The sequence below is a fragment of the Epinephelus moara genome, chromosome 8, assembly GCF_006386435.1.
Source record: "Epinephelus moara isolate mb chromosome 8, YSFRI_EMoa_1.0, whole genome shotgun sequence".
NCBI lineage: Eukaryota > Metazoa > Chordata > Actinopteri > Perciformes > Serranidae > Epinephelus > Epinephelus moara.
In genome coordinates this window covers 4,168,129-4,188,873 of record NC_065513.1, presented here as the reverse complement: position 1 = coordinate 4,188,873, position 20,745 = coordinate 4,168,129, and the positions used below count along the sequence as shown (strand labels likewise).

Sequence of the window (20,745 nt, the reverse complement as noted above, 5' to 3'; positions counted from 1 at the left end):
GTGCCCTTATGTAGTGTGAACATACTGTTTCTCATCAAACTGTGATAACTGTGATTAAATTCAGTATATATACGTATGCCATATGTTGCCACCCCTCAAAAATTCCTGCCCCCCTCTTGCCACCCCATAAATATTTTTCTAGATCCGCCCCTGCACAGAACTATCAGCTAACCAGCCAAACCGACATGCTATCGTCATCCTGTAAGGATATATCCCCGTTTTAACCTCAACACACACAACACAATATTTTTCCTTTTAGCTAACTAAGTATTGATTACACGCACAACCATCTGTTTTAAGCAAGAAGTTACACCGTGCAGCTTATCTGCCCGTAGCTGTATGTCCGTGACCTACAGCTAAACCTTGCAACATAGCTTTTAGTGAGCTGAATACAACTCCGTTGTGCTTCTTCTCGCAAACAGAATGCTTGGATGTAACTCACTAACTACAGTATAATTGCTAAACAGGCTTTATCGAACATTAAGACATTAATCTTCAAATAGATCCCGGATGAGCCCCCACATTATTTTACGGACTAGTCAAGTCTAAGGATGTCAACAGCTCAGATGATGGGCTAGCCCTAACCTGGAGTGTGTCACTAAAAGGAAACAAATGGAGGAAAGAACGGAACAGCGGACTGGATTGCCAGGCACAAGAAATAATACAGGTAGGCCAGCTTACCAGGTCCGCAGGCTAGGTGCACTCAGAGGCCTGTCAGTCAGTCCAGGCACTGCCAGCTCTGGCCGCGGCTCCCGGTGAGCGGCGAGCTCCGTCCTGGCTCTTCCCAATAGTTCAGCTTTTTGTAGTTAAAATGGATCCGAAAACAAACATAAACTGGTTTCGCTCTCAAAGAGTCTGTGGCTTGGCTGGGTGTGTGTGGCTGTCGTTCTCTTCAGCGGCACTTTCAAATCGGGGCGACTCCTCATGACATGGCAGCAAACATTTTCCTCTGCCGCACTCACACACCTGAATCTTGTCACCTCATTAACTAACTCCAGAAGGCGCGTGCGCACCTCAATGATGTGACGTCAACAGACACACAGCTCAACCATACCTTTATTTCTCAGTGGAAACCAGTCCAAAACGTAAATGAAAGACAAGGAAAAGGAAAAGAAAAGAGGAACTATAATCCCCCTATCACTCCTAACATAATAGTAAGCTCCATTATCGGTGTAACTTTTTAAAGTATCGGTTTCATGTATCACCATTCTGCAGCGGTGGGGCCGCAGTGCAGATGAAGGGAATATTACTTCAAGATGACTCTAGTTAACGACAACTATGCTTGTTCCTGTGAGTAAGTGCAATAAAACCTCTGCCAGCCAAGCCAATACTTTATCAATACATGTGATCAGCATGTAGAAAGCCATGTTTCAATCTGCTCTGTCCGCAGTCTGTCATTCGCGCTCGTGGTGCTAAAAGCAAAATGTTAAAGACAAACTTAAATTAAAGCAGTCTGTGTGTAGGCTAACACTTTATCTGAACATGTAGCCTACCTGAGGCAGCCAACCTGTGGACAGTGAGTGTCCTCAGTAGAGGAGGGGCAGAGAGCAGGATGAATGACTGATACTGATGTTTGTCTTCATGCTGAGATGACGTGACTTTCTTCACTCAGTATTATGATGTCAGGAGGAATATTTATATTTCAGTGAGATATTATTGGGTTTATATAGTGACTTTGTTGTTGTAAACATGACTGTTGCTGCCATGGACTGTATAAAACTATATCCTGTGTAACTGACCTATAAGGAAAGCACCAGGAGGTGAGGTGTGTGCATGTGTGTGTGTGTGTGGAGGAGAGGAGAGAGGGAGATGCTGGTAGTGTGTGTTATTAGATACTGTTAATGTCACTTATTATGCTTCTGTGCAATGATAGCTCTTTTTTTTTGTCTGTTTCTGCATCATGTTGAGGAGGGCCATTCCTGTATAAATATATATATATATAGATATATATATATATATATATATACATACATATGTATGTAAAAAAAAAAAAGAGCGGAAAAAAAATGTGGCCCATCGACATTATCTGGTTTTGAAATGCGGCCCAGTTGAAATAGTAACTGAATAGCCATGCTGTACTTTGTTTGTTTGTTAGCTATCTAAAAGCACATCAAAAATAAATGTAAGCCAGTCTTGTTCAGTGAATCAGTTTATCATATACACTCAAAAAATATTTAGACTTAATATTTAAGATTGTTTGCTTATAAATACATGAACCTGGTTGTTCTATATTTAAAACACATTGGGTTTATTAGTGCTATTAAATAAATCACATTATTACTTATCATACTCATTATTATTACTTGAGCTTGTTTTATTTATTCATTTCACAGATAGTTATACATCCTTAGTCCTTAAATTAAATTCATTTGGGACGTGGACTTGATAAATCATTGTTTTATTTTATGGTCTTGCTGCCCTGGCTTTTGGCCTTTGTGCCCTCAAAAAGTTGACAACATGAAAGGCCAAGTGGCCTTGCCCCTAAAATGATGAAATTCCAGGCCTACTTAGGACACAATGGCAGAATGCGATATGTTGTATGTCATGAGTACAACATGACCCAGATGTGCCGATCAGCAGTGCCTTCTATAATGCTCTCTGTAGTGACGTGACAAGACACAACTACCTTTGAGGGATGTTTTTCTGGTGGCGCACCGGTGGAAGTGGAGCATAGTGGATCAGTGTGGATGAATGAAAAATAAAAAACAATAAACAGTTGATTTTGGGTGGTAACATAACGTAACAGAATTCTGTTGGTAACGTTATATTACTTCGTTACTGTTTAAACATAATATATTATTGCGACACATTACTTTTGTAACATGTTAACATTGTGTGTCTCACTGGAGTAGAATGCTCTAGTTTGGGGGTAACATGTTACAAAAGTAACACTGTTAGTAGTCCCATTACCAGGCCACAAATAGAGAATCCTCCAATAACCTACAGGTCTGGTTTTTGGAGCCACTTTGGTTTTGTGGTGGGTAAAAACACAGAGCCAAAGAACAAGCTGCCATGTAGCTACAAACTCTCCTTAGCACCTGGGGCACAGTAACACACACAAACCCCAAGCTGCTGCACAGAAACAGACTTTAGCAGCCAAGCCAGCAGCACACACATGGTTGCATAGCACAAACAATCCGAACCAGGGACTAGGATAACATTGTTTGTCAGTGCCTCCCAGAACACAAATGACCTTTCTTGAGTGTTTTAGGATTTTCCACTTCTACGATTAAGACTTGGTTGAGTTTAGGCAACTTAAAGGGATAGTGCCCTTATGCTGAGGAAGGCTCTGAGGAAGTTATAGAGTCCTCACATCCCTTGCGGAGATCAGCGGGGGGAGCGGCTAGCACACCTAATGGCTGACGCCGCCCCAGACTAACGTCCAAGAACACAAATTTGAAACCACAAAATATCTCCAACATGCTCATCTGTAGTGATCCAAGTGTCCTGAAGCCCCGACATAAAAGGTTGTTTCGAAAAATGTCATATGAACTCTGTTTTTAGCCTCATTGTAGCCTGTAGCTCTGACTGCTTCTCTGTGCTCTGCGCTCACGTGTGCGCACTTGTGCGAGACCAGCGAAAGCATGAGCTTTGCTGAAGAGCAGCAGTCTCGTCAGTACTGATGTCTAGATTCTCAAGTGCAGGCATCACCAATTCCCAGTCTGAGCAGCAAAGACCTTCCTCATCCGTTGGCATTGCTTTGCATTTGAAACAACTACACCACCAGGTTTCCAGTGCTCGACTCCGGTATTCTGCGGCTGTCTGAGGCTCATGAGCTGCAGCGGCTGCTTCGTTCAGTAGCCTGAGTTCCGCGTCTGTATACTTGGGCTCAAACAAATACGGCTCAACAAAGAAATGCTGTTTCTCCTCAATTTCAAAGTCTTCAGACATGTTGGGCTGTCCTTTGCTAAAAGACCGTAGTGCAAATTATCCTTTAGCTACTGTGGTTACTGTTGTCTCTCCCTGCGGTGCACGTGTCACGTGATGTAAACACGGGTAAGCAAAGCTCATGCTTTCGCTGGTCTCGTGCAGGCGCTCACACGTGAGCGTGGAGCACAGAGAAGCAGTCAGAGCTACAGGCTACATTGAGGCTGAAAACAGTTCATATGACATTTTAAGAAACAACTTTTTATGTCGGGGCCTCAGGACACTTGGATCACTACGGATGAGCAGTATGGAGATATTTTGTGGTTTCAATTTTGCGTTCTTGGACGTTAGTCTGGGGCGCCGTAATGAGGGTGAGTAGATAATGGCTGAATTTTCATTTTTGGGTGCACTATCCCTTTAACCTTAACTTAACTTAACTAAACTTAACCTAAAACTTCTGTTAAAGGAATATTTCACCACAAAATAATCATTTCTATATCAACTACATTGAAAACTTTTTTTCCTCACATACCTCCTGAACAGAGAATCTTAAAAAAGGTGAACATTCTTTGTGAACTTAAGTAAATAGGGACCGCGTTTAACAACAGCAGAACTTGTCTCATTTATCCAGTCATATGCTCAGTACTTCCCAAACACATGCATCACTAAAACGTTACGTTCTGTATCGAGATTATCTTCCCACCCAGTAGTTATATCATAATTATGGGAATCATGCCCATCTTTAAGACACACCACTTTATGTGGTCCGCATGCGCCAGGCTATAAAAGCCTCACCATGTGCATGCATCCACTGATTCATTGCTTTCCACCTGTCAGAGTCGACATGAGAGAAGAAAGAAAAAGAGAGATAAGTTTAGCGTCTTATCCACTTACCTTTGGAGAGCTGGCCTTCACAGGTCCCTCTCAAGGATAGCCAAAAGCTTTTTCTTCTTTCTGACAATAAGGAGTGAAACAGTTGAGAGGGGTGCCATATCCGTGTATTGCAGCTGTCTGTTTACGCACAGTTGAGGCATAGTAGCTTGCTCAAGCCTGACTTGCGTCCCTCTAGCAGGTCGCTGCTGGCTCAAAACCGACCAGCTAGGGGGGCAGCTTGTGACATTCCTTGGGGGTTTAGTTGCCTGCTTGAACCCGACCGAGTCGGGGGGCGGTGAGTGCTTTACCTACACAGTTAGCAACCATGAGGTGTAGCTGGTTTTTTGGTTAGCACCTGCGTAAGCTTCCCATCTCCTCATTAAAACACATCTCCCTCCGGGAGAAGTGTCTCGCTGTCCAGTGTCAAAAGAAAATAATCCATATTGTGGCCACACTCACATCTGTTGGCTCAGGGAAACTATTAAAGAAAGTTAGCAGTACTGTTGCTATAACTAAAAAGTGCACTTTCTGGTCGCCCTACTGTGATGTCACTCTCAAAGAAAAAAAAAAAAGAAAAGAAAAGAAAAGAAGAGAGAGTCAATGGCAAGCCAGCAGGGCCCCACTTAATATGCCAGTAGAGGATGGTCATGACTACTGTGCGTCATGTTTTGGTATCAAGCATGCATTGGCCAATCGCGATAATTCGACTTCATGCATGAACTGCTTCCGCATATCTGCAAGGCTAAGGGAAGCCCATTGCCATTCATTTGGCAGACGTCCACCAGCCCCTTCTCAGGGCCCGCAGCCAACTAAGTGCCCTTGGTTGGCGTGTCCAGTAGTGGGAGATAGGGGCCTGTCAAGTGTGCCCCTCCACCTCCACTATTATAGTATAAGTGGGTGGTGAGTGGACTGTGTCACATGGGAACTTCCTTGCTCTTGGGCCTGGGTTGGAAAGGAGCCCCTTCTCCCTGAGTTGGAGGAGGAAGCAGACATTCTTGGCCTTGGGCTCCTTGAGGATGGTGAGTTGTCTTCAGTGGGGCAGCAGGTGCCTGTAAAGAAGCATGGTTAGGGTCCCACCCCTTCCCGTTTTGAAACAGGGGGGGTGATCTGCATGGTTCCTTGTGCCTCTCCTTTCTGATTTTGAGGAGGTGGTAAGGAGTTGGTTTGCAACACCGACAACAGGGGCACGCTGGTTGGGGCTCTTCGGTCATATGGCTGCAGTTGACAATCAGGGGAGGATAGGCTGTGGACCATTGCCCCCCCATGGATCAGGCTCTGGCTGCCTTGGCAGCTCCATCAAAGTCCCTCCTGGGCAAGGCAAATTGTAGAATCTGTAAGGTAATGGATGGCTTGTTGGGAAAAATGCATGAAGCCATGGCAGTCCAGACACAGCTGGCAAACACAGGTGCCATACTGTCCCTGTAGGAGGAGCGTAATGTGGATCTCATAGCCGAATTACAACACATCTCCTTACTTCTTCCTAAGATTATGAGGGAGTAGGATGAGGCTGGAAGTGCTATGGCAAGTGTTTTGGGTGGCAAGGCGCCATCTCTGGCTGTCACAGTCCATGCTGCAGCCAGAAGATAGGGCGTGTCTACTCAAACTGCTTGTTGAGCCATCTGCCTTGTTTGGGCCTGACGCATCCATGATGATTCAGCAGGGCCAGGAAGCCCATCGCTGTGTTAAGGAGATATCAGGCACCTTAAAGCAAGGTCAGGGCTGGCAGGGGCCTCAGCTGCAGCAGCTCAAGCTAACTCCGCCTGCTTCGGGTTGGGAAGATCTGCAGGGCTGGCTGGATGCAGTACGGCGTGGCAAGTCTAAAAGGGGCCAAGGATGCGGCAGTGGCCAGGGGCCACCCAGAGCCACGGCTCAGTCCTGACGCGACATAACCCCCAGCCTTCCCTTGCCCTCAGGTGGCATGGGAGGCTCTGGGGGCAGACCCATGGGTTGTTTCAACAATGACCCAGCGGTATTGTTTACACTTCCGAAGTGCTCCACCTCTGACAAGTGTGGCTGCATTTTCCATCATTGCAGACCACAAGCACAGGGAGGTTTTGCACTCGGAGATCTGCACTCTCGGGATTTGAAGGGAGAATATCAGCAGCAGGGTTTTATTCCTACTATTTTCTTGTTCCAAAGCGGGACGGGACACTCAGTCTGTCTTAGACCTCAGGGGGCTGAACAAGTTCCTCAGGCCCCTGAAGTGCAAAATGTTGACAGTGCCCAAGGTCAAGCAGGCTGTCCAGGTAGGCGACTGGCTTGCAATCGACAACCTCAAGGATGCCTATTTTCAAATTCCAACCTTGGAGGGGCACAGGGGGTTTCTCAGGTTTGCCTTTAAGAGAAAAACCTATGAGTTTTGTGTCCTCCCTTTCAACATCTCGCGGGCACCCCACACCTTCGCCAGGTGTATGGATGCAGTCCTGGGCCCTCTGCTGAGGCATGTTCTCAGGATACTGAACATTTGGGTGACTGGCTGATATGTACACAGACAGAGGAGCATTGCTACCATCATGTGTCTGTGCTGTTGAATCACATTCAGGGCCTGGGGCTGCGCATCAACGAGTGCAGTCATTACAGCCTGTGCAGGCAGGCCACCCAGTTTCTAGACATATGGCTGGATGCCAGAGCAGGGTTGGTGACATTGTCACAGGAGAAACAGGTTTCTCTTATTTTTGGCTGGGTACCAGGCAGCTGTGTCTGCACCTCTCGGGTCTTATGGCAGCCATGGTACAGTGGTGCCATTGGCTCTTCTACACATGCATTCAGTCCTGAGGTGCCTCTTCAGCCTGGGACTCTGTCCACAGAGACAACTGCAGGCAGGGGTGCTTGTCACTGCGCAGCTTAGTGCAGATGTCAGGTGGTGGGAGAACCCCGCTAACATCTCAAGGGAGAGTATGCTCTCTATGGATGCATCTCTGGTGGGGTGGGGTGCACTCCCTGTGGGCAGAGGCACCAGTGGGGTCTGGAGTGCTCGCTGGAAGGGCCAGCATATCAGTGCTCTAGAACTGAAAGCCAGTTACCTGGCCCTCCAGCATTTTCTCCTGAGTCTGCAAGGCCGTCACATGCTAGTGAGAACCAACAGCACAGTGGCAGCAGCATATGTCTGGTGGGACCTTCTGAGTCAGGCCCGGGGGCCTGGCTCAAGCTTTGGGCTAGTCTGCTAGGCTTGGGACTTGCACAGTCAGTGGTTCAGACCATGAAGAGCGCTTGGGTGCCGTCTAAGAGGGCTGCATATTCTTACCACTGGGAGCTCTTAGCATCATGGTGCACATTCGGTTACACTGTAACCACATTAAGTGGTTTATCTAAAAGATCATTAATTTTCCACATGTTATAGTTATGATATCATTACTGAGTGGGGAGATAGTATCCTCACTCAGAGAACCAAGGTTACAATGTAACCGAACGATCTAAACTATGTCGGTACAAACAGTCTCATGCACAGCTTTGTAGCATGCCCGACAAGTGGCAAGCTCCGAGGCTGAAAAATGAAGCCAACCCCTAAGTGCAGTTCTTTGATTGGCCCCTTGAAGCTGGCTCCAGGAGCCAGTCACTCCCCACAGACCCCCATGATAAAATGCCTAACTTTACAGCAGAAATAAACATGTTTACAGCCTGGCACAATAAACAGTTTTGGCCTCCATAGCTAATATCCCCCTTGATGACAACTGTATGGGGCGTAAAGTTTTTGATAAAACTTAAGCTTAAAGTTACACATAATTAAGGGCGGGCTCTTTCAAGTGACAGGATGTCTGCAGATAATGTCCTCAGCTTCTCGGTCAGATCCACCCCTTGCTCCTCCACAGCTCTACTCTCTCGCCCTATGGTCACTTCTGTCTCCAGAAAATGAAGATAGCAATGGCTGAAATGTAGAACTCAAGGTCCACAAACCAGTGGGTGTTGTCACGGTAACGACGTCCATTATTTTTACAATCTATCCATGCACATGTGTTTGAACTCTGCTCAGTGGAACTCATACACACTTGTATGGCCAAGCATGCTCATCATATTGGAACCTTATTGTTTAAATGCATGTGTTTGGGAAGTATTGAGTATACGACTGGATGAAGAGACTTGAATTACAATGCATGAGTTGTGTAAAAGTTTGTCAACATCCATACATCCATACATTTTCAACCGCTTATCCGGGGCTGGGTCAGGGGGGCAACAGGCTGAGGAAAGTTCTCCAGATGTCCTACTTCCCAGCAATGCTTTCCAGCTCCTTCTGGGGGATCCTGAGACGTTCCCAGGCCAGATAAAATATATAATCCCTCCAGTATGCTCTGGGTCTGCCCCGGGGCCTCCTACCAGTTGGACGTGCCTGTAACACCTCTAACAGGAGGCCCCCGGGAGGAATCCTGATCAGATGCCCGAACCACCTAAACTGGCCCCTTTTGACGAGCGACGGCTCTACTCTGAGCTTTCTGCGGATGTCTGAGCTCCTCACCCTATCTCTAAGCCTGAGCTCAGCCACCCTTTGGAGGAAACTCATTTCAGCCACGTATATTTGCCATCTAATTCTTTCAGTTATTCCCCATAGCTCATGACCATAGGTGAGGGTTGTGATGTAGATGGACTGGGAAATCAAAAGCTTTGCCTTCTGGCTCAGACCTCTCTTAACAACAGTCCAGTGCAGCACCAGCATCACTGCAGACACCGCGCCACAACGCCAATCTATCTCACACTCCATTCTAACCTCACTCATGAACAAGACCCCAATATACTTGAACTCCTTTGCTTGTGGCAGTAACACACTCCCAACTTGGAGGGGGTATTCCACTGTTTTCTAGCAGAGAACCATGGCCTCAGACTTGGAGGTGCTGACTGTCATCCTGGCCTCTTCATAATCAGCTGCAAACCGCCCCAGACTATGTTGGAGGGCATGGCGTGATGAAGCCAACAAAACTCAGAACTCACTTCTGAGGTCACCAGATCAGTTTGTAAACAGATGATTGGATAATAATAATGATAATAATAATAATAATAATAATAATAATAATAATAATGATAATGATAATGATACATTGGATTTATATAGTGCTTTTCAGCATAAAGTTATGCTGTTGTTAATCAAGGACCCCAATGACTTAAATTCATGAAGAATGTTTGCCTCCTTTGGATTCTCCATTTACTGTGGAGACAAACAAGAAACACATTTTTCCTCACAAATTAAAGGTAACATGAGGTGAGCAATTTACAAATGGTCATTTTGCTGGTAAAGTATTACTTGTTTAGGGGTATACTGATTTAATTGTTCAAAGAAACCAACATTGGTTGCTGGTATAGGGCACAAGATGCAAACTGTAATCTCCAGTGTCAAAGTTAGACACTCTGTACACCATGCCATTGATCCCAACCTCCTCTCCGAGAGGTTTTACAGTTCTATAAAAATAATCACATAACATAACATAATGATCCCTCCCTTTGATATTTACCTGGTCTCTTGACAGGAAAACACAAATGTGCTTTCTGTCATTTTAAGAGTTTGACAAACAACCAATGTTGTCGTTTTTCTAATAATCTTTCCAAACTGATTTCAAAATGGACACCCCGAATACAAAGGTAAACATAGATTATAATGTGCACAGTGGGGAAATGGAAAAACTAAGAGAGGAATTGCTGAGTGGGGAGAAAAGGAGATAAGCTGTTTGGTTCTTATTGCTGTTGTCTATGAGATCATAAGAATTCAAGCCCTACTGTACCAGCTATTTTGGAGCAGATGTTTACAGAATGAGATTCAATCAGTGATGTGAGTAAGGTGAAGCGCAAATAGACAACAGTTTGGGTGCTATAATCACAGTCAGCAAAGTCAGATAAGGGGGATTTATTAGAGAACATTGTAGGATACATTAGCTATGACTCCATGTGAGTTTTTAAAATGCTCTCCAGGCTACAGACAAACCTCCCACCATGCTTAATGTGGCACTATACTGGCTGCTGATCGAATGTTGTGTCATTCTCTGGGAAAATAACTTTTTTTAAATTCTGCAGTAGACAGATACTTACTTTTATGTTGCAAGCAATGTAGTATTTAATCTGTAATTAGGCACAGTATGATTGTCACTTTTGAGGAAAGACTCCACTCTGAAGCATTGAAACAGAATTATTAATTAAAGCTGCAAGCAGCAGTGAATGGGCCCTTGCACCTCTCTGCACATTGGGGGTGCTGACGGGATGCTTGCTGAAGTAAGCCTGACATACGCGCAGTTGCTTCACCCTCGCCGGCTTGGTAGTGAGGTTCATCCCAATTGACACAAGCCAAAGTTGCCTACGGGTTACATCTGTAACAGGAAACTGATGGAATTGGGAGCCGGCGATGTTTTTATTCCCACAGCTGTTCGCACCATTTTGGTATTCCTCTGTTTACCTACAGCAGCTGACGAGGGTGTGTCGTGAGCCTGAGCCGGTGTTCGCGCTGTAGTAGTAGGTATATATAGGGCTAGTACATCTTTTTCCTCACTAATAATAGCCTACTGGTTCTCTATTGGAAACAGCCGATGAAGTTTTCGTTAGCCGTTGCTATCCTGTGCACCTGCATGGCGTGGTGATGAACTGTCTTATTGATTTCTGTTGGCGTGCTGTCTTGCGGGCCTGCACGGTGGAGTGATACTGGCCAGAAAATAGTCCCAATTGATAGCAAGGTCTGACGTAATGCGGGGATGTTTTAAAATTATTGAAATAGTCTAAAAAAACACATGCATACTTTTTTGTAGCTTAATCCCTTTTGGTTACATGTCCCCCGTACATCTTCAGCACTACTTTTTCTCCGGTAAGCTACGGGCAATTTCTCAGAGCAGGAGGCTCGTTGAGAGTAGTGACACCGTCACATCAGAGCTACAGATGGTCAGCGTTTCACACAACTTCATGTCCAAAAACCTGAACTATCACTTTAAATCTATTAGCTGAGCGGGAACTTGTGGGCGGGGCTGGTGGGAGAAACATTATTGTGCATATTCAGTGGGTTGCATACTGCAGAAATAAACCCCAAAGCTAGAAACTCTTTTGCCGTATGCGCCAGGTGAGCAACTCCATAGAAATAAATAGATGCCATCTTAGGGTCCAGTATGTAGTTATTATTATGCATCTATGCTTCAAGCCTGGACTCTTATCCAGTGTGTGATATCAGGGAAAGATTTAACTATGTTAAGTCGAGTTACATCAGCTTCCTGTGTCATGTCAAAACATCTTAATTTGCCAGCAATGCCATTTGACGAAAACTCACAATCTTCAACATGAATCATTATCAGTGTCTTAAGGCTTTTGGACACAAATTTGAGGTTGAGGTGGATCTGGTCAACTTGCTAGAAGGATTACATCTAAACATAAAACATGTTGCCAGTAGGGAACGCTATGACTATATCTCTATATTGGCATGTAGATGTCTTCAGGTAGTGACTCTTATCAAACGGGAAGTTTGGGGATTTGACCATTTATGTTTGAGTTACAAACCACTTCCTGTTTAATGGTGAAACATGGAAATTCAATGCCTTGCCATGGCCACACCATTTGATAAAAATATAAAATTGCATCAACTTGCCATTGCCAAGGTCATCAGATACTGCTGCCCAAATTTGAAGTAGATGGCAATAAATCTGTAGGAGGAGTTTGTAAAAGTATGAGCCTTTTAAGTGAATTTGCATTTCCTGGGATAGCAAAGGAATGACCCACTCTACTCTTCCTATGATTGGCTAGTACTTGTTGCCTTCGTTGGTTGGATTGATAAGGCAAGAGGAGTGAGATTGGTTAGGGTTAGGGTAAGAATCCCAGGGTGAGCCAATCAGATGCAGAGTAGGGCAAAGTAGGGTGGGTCATTCCTTATCCTAAGAAATGCAAAATCGCCCCCTGTAAATGGCAAAAAAAAAATCCACTAAATTGCACAGTCAATTCAAATGACTGACTTCCCATTGAGTTTAGGTTATGGCTCCAGAGACTGATTTTAAGTCTTCAGATGCTACATGTGCCTCCTGATTTTCATCCATTTTGATGAAACATAACACAGGGGGCTACTTGTTGAAGTTTTGTAAGCTCTAAAATTTCACTCTGTAGTGTCAAAACAGAATTTTCATTTTTTTTTTTATTGTGGACAACTCATGGAAAGATTTAATTACTTTAATTTGGATTATTAGGGTATAATCTTATAATAATGTGAATGTGAACAGCCTAACCTAAAGATGTATCCCACAAATCAGAATGCCCAAATAATTCAGTGCTGATACAGAAACTGAGTGGAGATAAGCAGAAGTGGAAGCTTTAGTGATATCAGAATTTAGCTTAGGACTAGCTTAGTGAATTAAGACCTCTGGTGGGTGTTATTATTCAGCCGTGTTCTGCCTTACTGGCTCTCACTCTCTGCTGTCATGGCCCTCAGACTCTCTCTGTCATACTTTACCTTTATAAACTGTTCAAGCAGCGCAGCAAATGGGCTAGCCCTGCATCGTCCTCCTACCTACATAAGGAAGAACTCCTACTACAGTGTTATCTGCCCTCAGCTGGACACTGGCAGTAAATCTAAATTAACTAGCAGCTCTCTGGGGGTCACCCAGGGGCTAGCTCATTTTGATTAATTAAAGACCAGGGATGAGCACGGAGGGGTGTGTGGGGTAAGAAAAGACAAGGAGAGATGTACAGAATGAACAGAAAGTATAAGAAAAGCAGGGAGAGTGTATGGACAAAAGGTTGAAGTAAGGGAAGAATGTGTGATAGAGGAAGTAACTGCTGTGTTATCAGGGGAGGAGAGCTAGAGGTAGATGTGGTATGACCTGCCGTTGAAAGGACTCAATGCCTAATGAAAATCAGTGAGGTCTTTGAGTTGCTTTTCCTGTCAATCAATTGAAAATACCAGCACGTTCTCATTCTAAATTCCATATGAATATGTAGACATGTAACTGTATTAGGGCTGTCAAGCAATTTAAGAAATCTAATTAATTACATGCTCTGTGATTAATTAATCTAAATTGATCACATATTTGCTGTGAAAGTATAAACATTTATTAATTCAAATGAATTTTGGCAGATGTGTCATGAGTTGCTGGATTTTGGACACACCTGCCCCCCTTTCCTCTACCACTGAAACTGGTCTGCAGTCCTTTGCAATCCATTTTGCAAAGTAGTTGGTAGTCAGTCACAGGTAGACTTACTCAGTTTGTGTCTTAACATGGGGTACAGTGTAGCTCAATGAGGCTGGCTACTAGCGCTAGTATCAAAGGCTGTGCTAGCTCGAACCTCCAGGCATGCTGCTAAATGCTTTGTGTTGAGGTGATATTTCAGGCTTGAGGTATTCCGATTGTATGAAAATTCCTTACTGCAGAAACTGCAGAGAAGGGTGCTCCTATCAACAGTTTCATCTGGGCATTTAAATGTTCCATTCACGGGGCCAAGCAGCGTTGTCTTGTCTGCCTCCATCATGTGACAAAGCCACTGCGGCCTTCAGTTACGCATCGGGTCAAGGGGCACCACGAAACGCAATTAATCAGCTTTATTTTTCTATGTTTTTTGTAACCACAAAAACTGCTTCAAAAAGAAAAGCTACAGAAATAAATATTCAATTGTGCATTTTTGGATAGTTTGCTTTGCACCTGGCATTTCCTCAGAGCTCTGACTGGACTTGTCACAATCATCACAAATCTCTGGTGGCTCTGCATTACTGACTGAAAACACGATACAGGTCTGTATTTTTAACGCGTCCACATCCCAACTCATCAAATATCACCCCTTTGTCAGTGCTGTTAATGTTCATATGATGTGGTATCCTCCTGAATCTGTTATTGTGGTTGTCAATGTATGGTTGTTACATGCAGTGTGTCTTTTAAAAACACCTCTGTTTTCACAGGAAATGTACAGTTTCTGTTCGTTAGATGCATACAATCTCTTTCAAAATAAACTTACAACTTAAACAACACCTCGTATTTATGTTTATTTCCCATGCGGCACAAGCACATGGTCAGGTTTAGGCAATGCAACAAAAGCATGTGGTTAGGTTTAAAAAAACACAAACAATGGTTTGGCTCAACATTCACACAGGAAGCAAACAGCTGGCTCCCAGGTGAAAGTCTGGAGTTTGATGGACCCATCCACCAACCCTCCTGCTCACCCTATAGGGACTTTCCAGCTACTTACATGCATTTCATAACGCACAAAAGGTGCCTTTGTGTGTCATTAAGTCACGCGGATGTCCATGGACAAACCACCAGAAGTTGATGACTTCAGTTGGCCGCTGCATAAACAACTGCCGCTGCCCAGTGTGTATTATACTAACAAAGTATTTTTGTTGCCTAAATCTAACAGCAACCCTAACCCTAACAACGTAAACCATGTTTCACCAAGGAGAAAGTTGTGTGTACCACTGTCTTTTTGATGAAATGTGTACACAGATGCTAAGGGTGCCTCTCATGGAGACACCAAAGGGTGCCTTCAGTATGACACGCGGAGGGGTGTGAGAAAGTGTTGGTATTTGATGACCTGTAGTAGGATGAGAACTGGACGGGTCACAGTAAGATTGTTTGGAAATATCTGTCTCTTTAGCTGCTTAATCCTATAAGAAATATGAGATGATCAAAAAGATGCCCATGCTGCTTCCTACTCTTTACTAACCTATTTTCTGGCCCATCCATGATGTCAAATGTGACACACCAGGGGCAAAAAAAAAAAAAAAAAAAAAAACACAGAAAGGGATATCTGTTAAATGCAGAACCATGTACAGAGACTATTTTTAGGAGGTCTTTTGGTGTAAAAACAAACAAATAAAAAAAACAAACTGTACATGTTCTAATTTTCATGAAAAAAGGGATATATGTTAGCTGTGACAGTTTGTTTACCTGGAGGGCATTGAGAGCGATGAAGAGATAGGCAACTACTACTGACAGATGGACCAGCACTCCACACAGCCAGGTGAGACCCAGCACTGGCAGAAGGATGAGAACTGGACGGGTCACAGCCCTGGAAACCCACACAGAATGCACATACATGAATTAGAAATGCACATACAGTATGTGCATGAATAAAAAAACAAAACTTCACACCTTGTTGTGGCACAGTTCAACTCTCTGGTGCTCTGTGTACCTACTCTCTGTCAACCATTTCACAAAAACACGAGTACAGGCCAACAGACGGAGCCAACAACGTGAAGTTTTCAAGGTATTCTGATGACATTTTCTGCTCAAATATTTCCTCCTTGTATCCTCATCAAACATCTCTGTGCAGCTATAGATTTTACCGCCCACCAAAGTCATACTCCTGTTCCTCTGCAATCATCCTTTCAGTGATCCTGGTGCTTATACGGCCAATAACCATTTCATGGGGCAAAGCAGAAAAGGTTGCCTTTGTTCAAACCACTATTGTTGTCACACTGCTGCACCTGGGTAGAGCGATTGAGTTTTCAGACTGCACTGTGTCTGCAAGGACAGTGCCGGCACTCACTTCCCTCTCTTCTCTTTTATTTTTGAAAGTCGTTTTCCCTCTTATCTCCTGAATTCACGAAACACTCTAGTGCTGGCACAGACATCTACTGTTAGTCTGTTTGTGAGGGCATGAAGAGACACAGAAGGGGAGGGGGGTTGGTGTGGGGGGTGTGTGTGTGTGTGTATGGGGGGGTGTTGAAATCTTGTGTGTGGTTTGGACTCATATGCTGTGCAGTGGTTAACACTGTCCCATCACAGCATAAGGCTTGAACGCCTTGTTTTGGCCTTTCTGCTGCATGTTGGGTTGAAGGACTTTTTTTAATATTATTTTGGGGCATTTTCATCTTTATTTGATAGTGTACAGGTAGATATTGGAACATGCAACAAAGGCCCTAAGGCTTCTGTAGAATCTAACCTGGGACATTGTAATAATACCCTTTTTTACACAGAGGTGGCGCTATAGAGCCGCTACAAAGTTCCTTCTTTATGTCCTTTGCAGTTTTACACAGAACCAATCGATGACAGCATCATGCCGCTCCAGTGTGTGATCATAGACAGTATGCTGGCATTCCGGAGTTAAAAGGGGCATGACAAGCGTGACATGTAACACAACAGTGTCGGCTTCTAGAATGACATAAAACATACGCATTGGTAGCGCTTTAAAATGGCAATAACAATAATTTACTGTCTCTGTTATATGGCAGCTGATCTTGTCCTCTGCTCGGAGGTTAAGGAGCTCCTCATTCTTTTTCCAATTCGCAGACATTTTCGGGCACTGTTAGCCAGCCCTGCATACAAATCATTGTTTTTCAGATCAGGGCTACTAACTACACTGGCCAACGCAAAAATGCAATAACACAATAACGCAATAATGAGGCTGGTCATCTAGAGCCAGTGTTTGGTTTGTCTGTACCAAGCTAAAACATACTTATTATATTATATTCTATTTCTGCCAATATATCCCCCTAAATCCTACAAACTGGACTTTTGAAGAGAAAGTCCACCTAAATTACAAAGGCAATAACAATTTCTCACTTAGCTCTTTAGTCAAACATAGTTTAGGTTTTTTGTTGTCCAGATTTGGAGACATCCGTGTCTCAGATTTCTGCCTCCAATCAAATACTATGGAGGTGAACTGTGGTGCTCACAGAACTGCATTAAAAAATCAGCACTTCTTTCCTAAATAATTGTTCCCATTGCTCTGTATGCTTCACAGACCTCACTGTCAACTGTTTTCCCCGGTCTATGTATTTGGTAGAAAGTGCCCGAAAGACTGCTAACAACAAGGTCTGTGGATTGTTCAGGTTTATTAGAAAGTATTCATCTGCACTGCAGTTAGCATCTGTGTAAGGTGCTAGAAATGTTCTTGCATACATACAATATTGTTAGAAATGTTTGTACTATTGTCCTGTAACCATAGCAATGTAGAAGGACCTTATAATGAAAAAGGAAATTATGTTTTCTGCCCAGACTCTCAATGGCAATAATACAGCACGGTACATATTCAAAGTTAAATCAGAGTGGCTTTAATAGGAAATACAAATTTTGTAGTAAAAAAAGTAAAAATGTATCTTTATTGTAAGCTGGTTCATTTCAGGATGAGTCTAGATAGATTGTATATTTTCGTTACTGACAACAAATCCCTAGAAAAGACTCAAATCAACAGTGAATGTATCTCCTAACAGGTATTGTGTGTGTATCAAAGCCTTTCTTTTTCCTCTGTGTCCTCTGTCCACTGTTGTCCAAAAACCATAAAAAAAAACACATCGGTGAGCTACACGGAAGCACTGGATGACATGTTCCTTCTTTACCATGAACACACACACTGTTTTATTATTAATTTGACTCAGTCCCCTATACACTGTCCTGCTGCCACAAATACAGCACCAAATGTGGATTAATTCCACCACTGAAAACAGTCCCCCAAAAATGCAGTAATTCCTCCTGTTTAAGTAGTGTTTGATAATAAAAAAAAGAAAAGTGATCAGATGTTTTAGGGGATTGCTGAGCCTTTTCTAAAGATGAGACTAATATTTGTGACACTTTTTAAAGATTTATGACCAAACAGCAGTGAACAGGTTTGAGGCTGAGAGTGACAGACAGGGTCAGAAAATATGGAGGGTTGTCTAGGACATTGCTGGTTTGAGTCTTTTAACAGGGTTGTTGACAGCAAGGAAAATATGGCTAGCCTATCCTTAAGCTTGATTAGAAATCATAAAAGTTGCAGTATTTCTGTAAGATGTGGTGAAATAACAGAACAAGGAATGGGTTCTGTGGCCACTCAGAACTATGCTTTCAATTTAATTTAATTTTAATTTAATTTTTTTTAATTGTATATACTTTATTAATCCCCGAGGGGAAATTCAATTTTTCACTCTGTTTGTCAATTACACACAGGTCCGAACACACACATGCACAAACTGGACCTATACATGCACTAAGTGGAGAGACGTCAGAGTGGGCTGCCCATGACAGGCACTCCGAGCGGTTGGGGGGTTCAGTGCCTTGCTCAGGGGCACCTCGGCAGTGCCCAGGAGGTGAACTGGCACCTCTCCAGCTACCAGTCCACGCTCCATATTTTGGTCTGGACGGGGACTTGAACAGGCGACCCTCCGGTTCCCAACCCAAGTCCCTATGGACTGAGCTACTGCCGCCCCAATATAACACAAACCGCATGTCTACCTGTGTGAGCCACTGAGACTCATTCAAGGTCTTACAACAAAGATGAAGGTGTAAATGTATTACAAAAGGCCCTTAAACTGTTCTCAGTAATTAGACTTGTTCAGTCGATGGCAGAATCTTTAAAGTAGGGCTGGTCGATATGGCTAAAAAATATTGCGATATTTTTAAGTTATATCGTGATACACAATATGCATCTTGATATTTGTAATCACCTCTAAACTACTGTAGATCAAAAAAATACAACATTGTTAAATTAACCACAGTTACAATAAAGTTAAATAAAGTAGCTACTGTCATAACCAAGGTAAATAAAATACTGTTATAATAAAGTTAAATAAAGTATTGTTATAATAATTTTAAATAAAGTACTGTTATAATAAATTTTAAATACTGTCTTAACAAAGTTAACAGTTAAATAAAGTAGCTACTGTCATAACCAAGGTAAATAAAATACTGTTGTAGTAAAGTAAAAAAAAAAAAAATCTTATAATAGTGTTAAATAAATACTGATACAATAAAGTTAAAATATTGTCAAATAAAGTTGAAATACTGTCTTAACAAAGTAAAGTAAAATACTGTTACAATAAATGCAAATGATGTACAGTAGCTAATGTCATAATAAAATTAAATAAAATACTGTCATAATAAAGTTAAATCAATTAATGTTAAAATAAAGTTCAATAAAATACTATTTTAATAAATGTAAATAAAGTAGCTACTGTCATAACCAAGGTAAATAAAGTAATGTTACAATTAAATAAATCAATGTAGAACCACTGGTGCTTTTAATTTGAAGCACTTGACTCATCTCAGGCCAGAAGTGTTGATGTTTTTGCTGTGAACTAGAAGCTTTTGGTCAAAAGTCAGATGTTATCAATTTGTGAAAAGTGAAACTATTGCAGGTGGCTTAAAAAATACGACCATTAGTCCTCAATGTTCATGATATAGTCATTTGATAAATCACATGTGGAATAAGCCACAAAACATTGGGCACATTTGATATATCACCGACCCCCTCTTTAAAGTTCCCATTCTTGCTTCACTTTTGTGAGCATACACCATGTTTTAGACACTAATCATGTTGTAAAGCTTTGAGAAGAGCTGAACATTGCTATTTGGAAGCTGAATGTAGCAAAGACACAACCCAAGATGAAACACGAGCGCGCACGCACGCACACACACACACACACACACACACACACACACACACACAGCTGTGTTGGGACCAGGTGTTAAGCTGATAAGCCCTTACAACTCCCACAGCAGACTCCCGGAGCTTAACTCCCAATCTCTCACACTGTCTCTATTGACTGTGGCTGGCTTGACCAAAAAGGAAACAGTAAGTACGTGTGTGACGGAGAGTGTGTGAGAGAGTGGGCGTACAAGAGAAAAAGACTCATGAAAGAGAGCGCACAAAAAGCAGGAAGAGAGAGAGAGGGAGAGCGACAGAGAGAGGTAGAGAAGCCATTGTATCTCACCAAGTGAGGTCAAAGGTCTGTATCTTTGATGACGAGCTTGGACTGAGCATCTTAGCACGACGACGAGCGCTGGAAACGGTCACCATGACAACCCGACACAGCACAACTGCATTGACCTGCAGGCAGAGGACAACAGCATCAACATGGCCTCCAGGAAGCATGAGACGTGCTGCTGCAGATCCACTTGGCCTCAAGCTCACATGTAGAGGAGGGCACGTTTACCCTCCTCTTCAGGCTACAGGAAACCACATTACACCAAACAGCACTCAGCTGATGTACATTATTTCATTTTTCACTGCTCCTGGCCTATCTGTGAAGGAAAAATAGAACAAAGAGAAAAATATTAGGGCTGTAGTTTCCTGGTTGACTAGTCGATTATTTGGTCGATATGCTCTCGTCCGACCAAATTCTCATTGGTCAAATAATCGCCGTGTTACTTTCATAAG

General features: G+C 43.1%; 2 protein-coding genes across 3 annotated transcripts in view; both read right to left on the bottom strand.

Moving 5' to 3' along the window:
- Window positions 1-20,745, bottom strand: part of adgrd2 (adhesion G protein-coupled receptor D2) — a 153,628-nt gene that overhangs the window by 35,332 nt on the left and 97,551 nt on the right. For both annotated transcript variants that reach the window (XM_050050313.1, XM_050050312.1), the window contains exons 18-19: window positions 20,300-20,415; window positions 15,558-15,678 (exon numbers count right to left, since the gene is read on the bottom strand). In XM_050050313.1, the coding sequence (XP_049906270.1) occupies window positions 15,558-15,678; window positions 20,300-20,415 (237 nt within the window). The remainder of the gene's footprint in view (window positions 1-15,557; window positions 15,679-20,299; window positions 20,416-20,745) is intronic.
- LOC126393944 (coiled-coil domain-containing protein 106-like) overlaps window positions 1-20,745 on the bottom strand; it is a 613,357-nt gene that overhangs the window by 544,486 nt on the left and 48,126 nt on the right. The window lies entirely within an intron of this gene.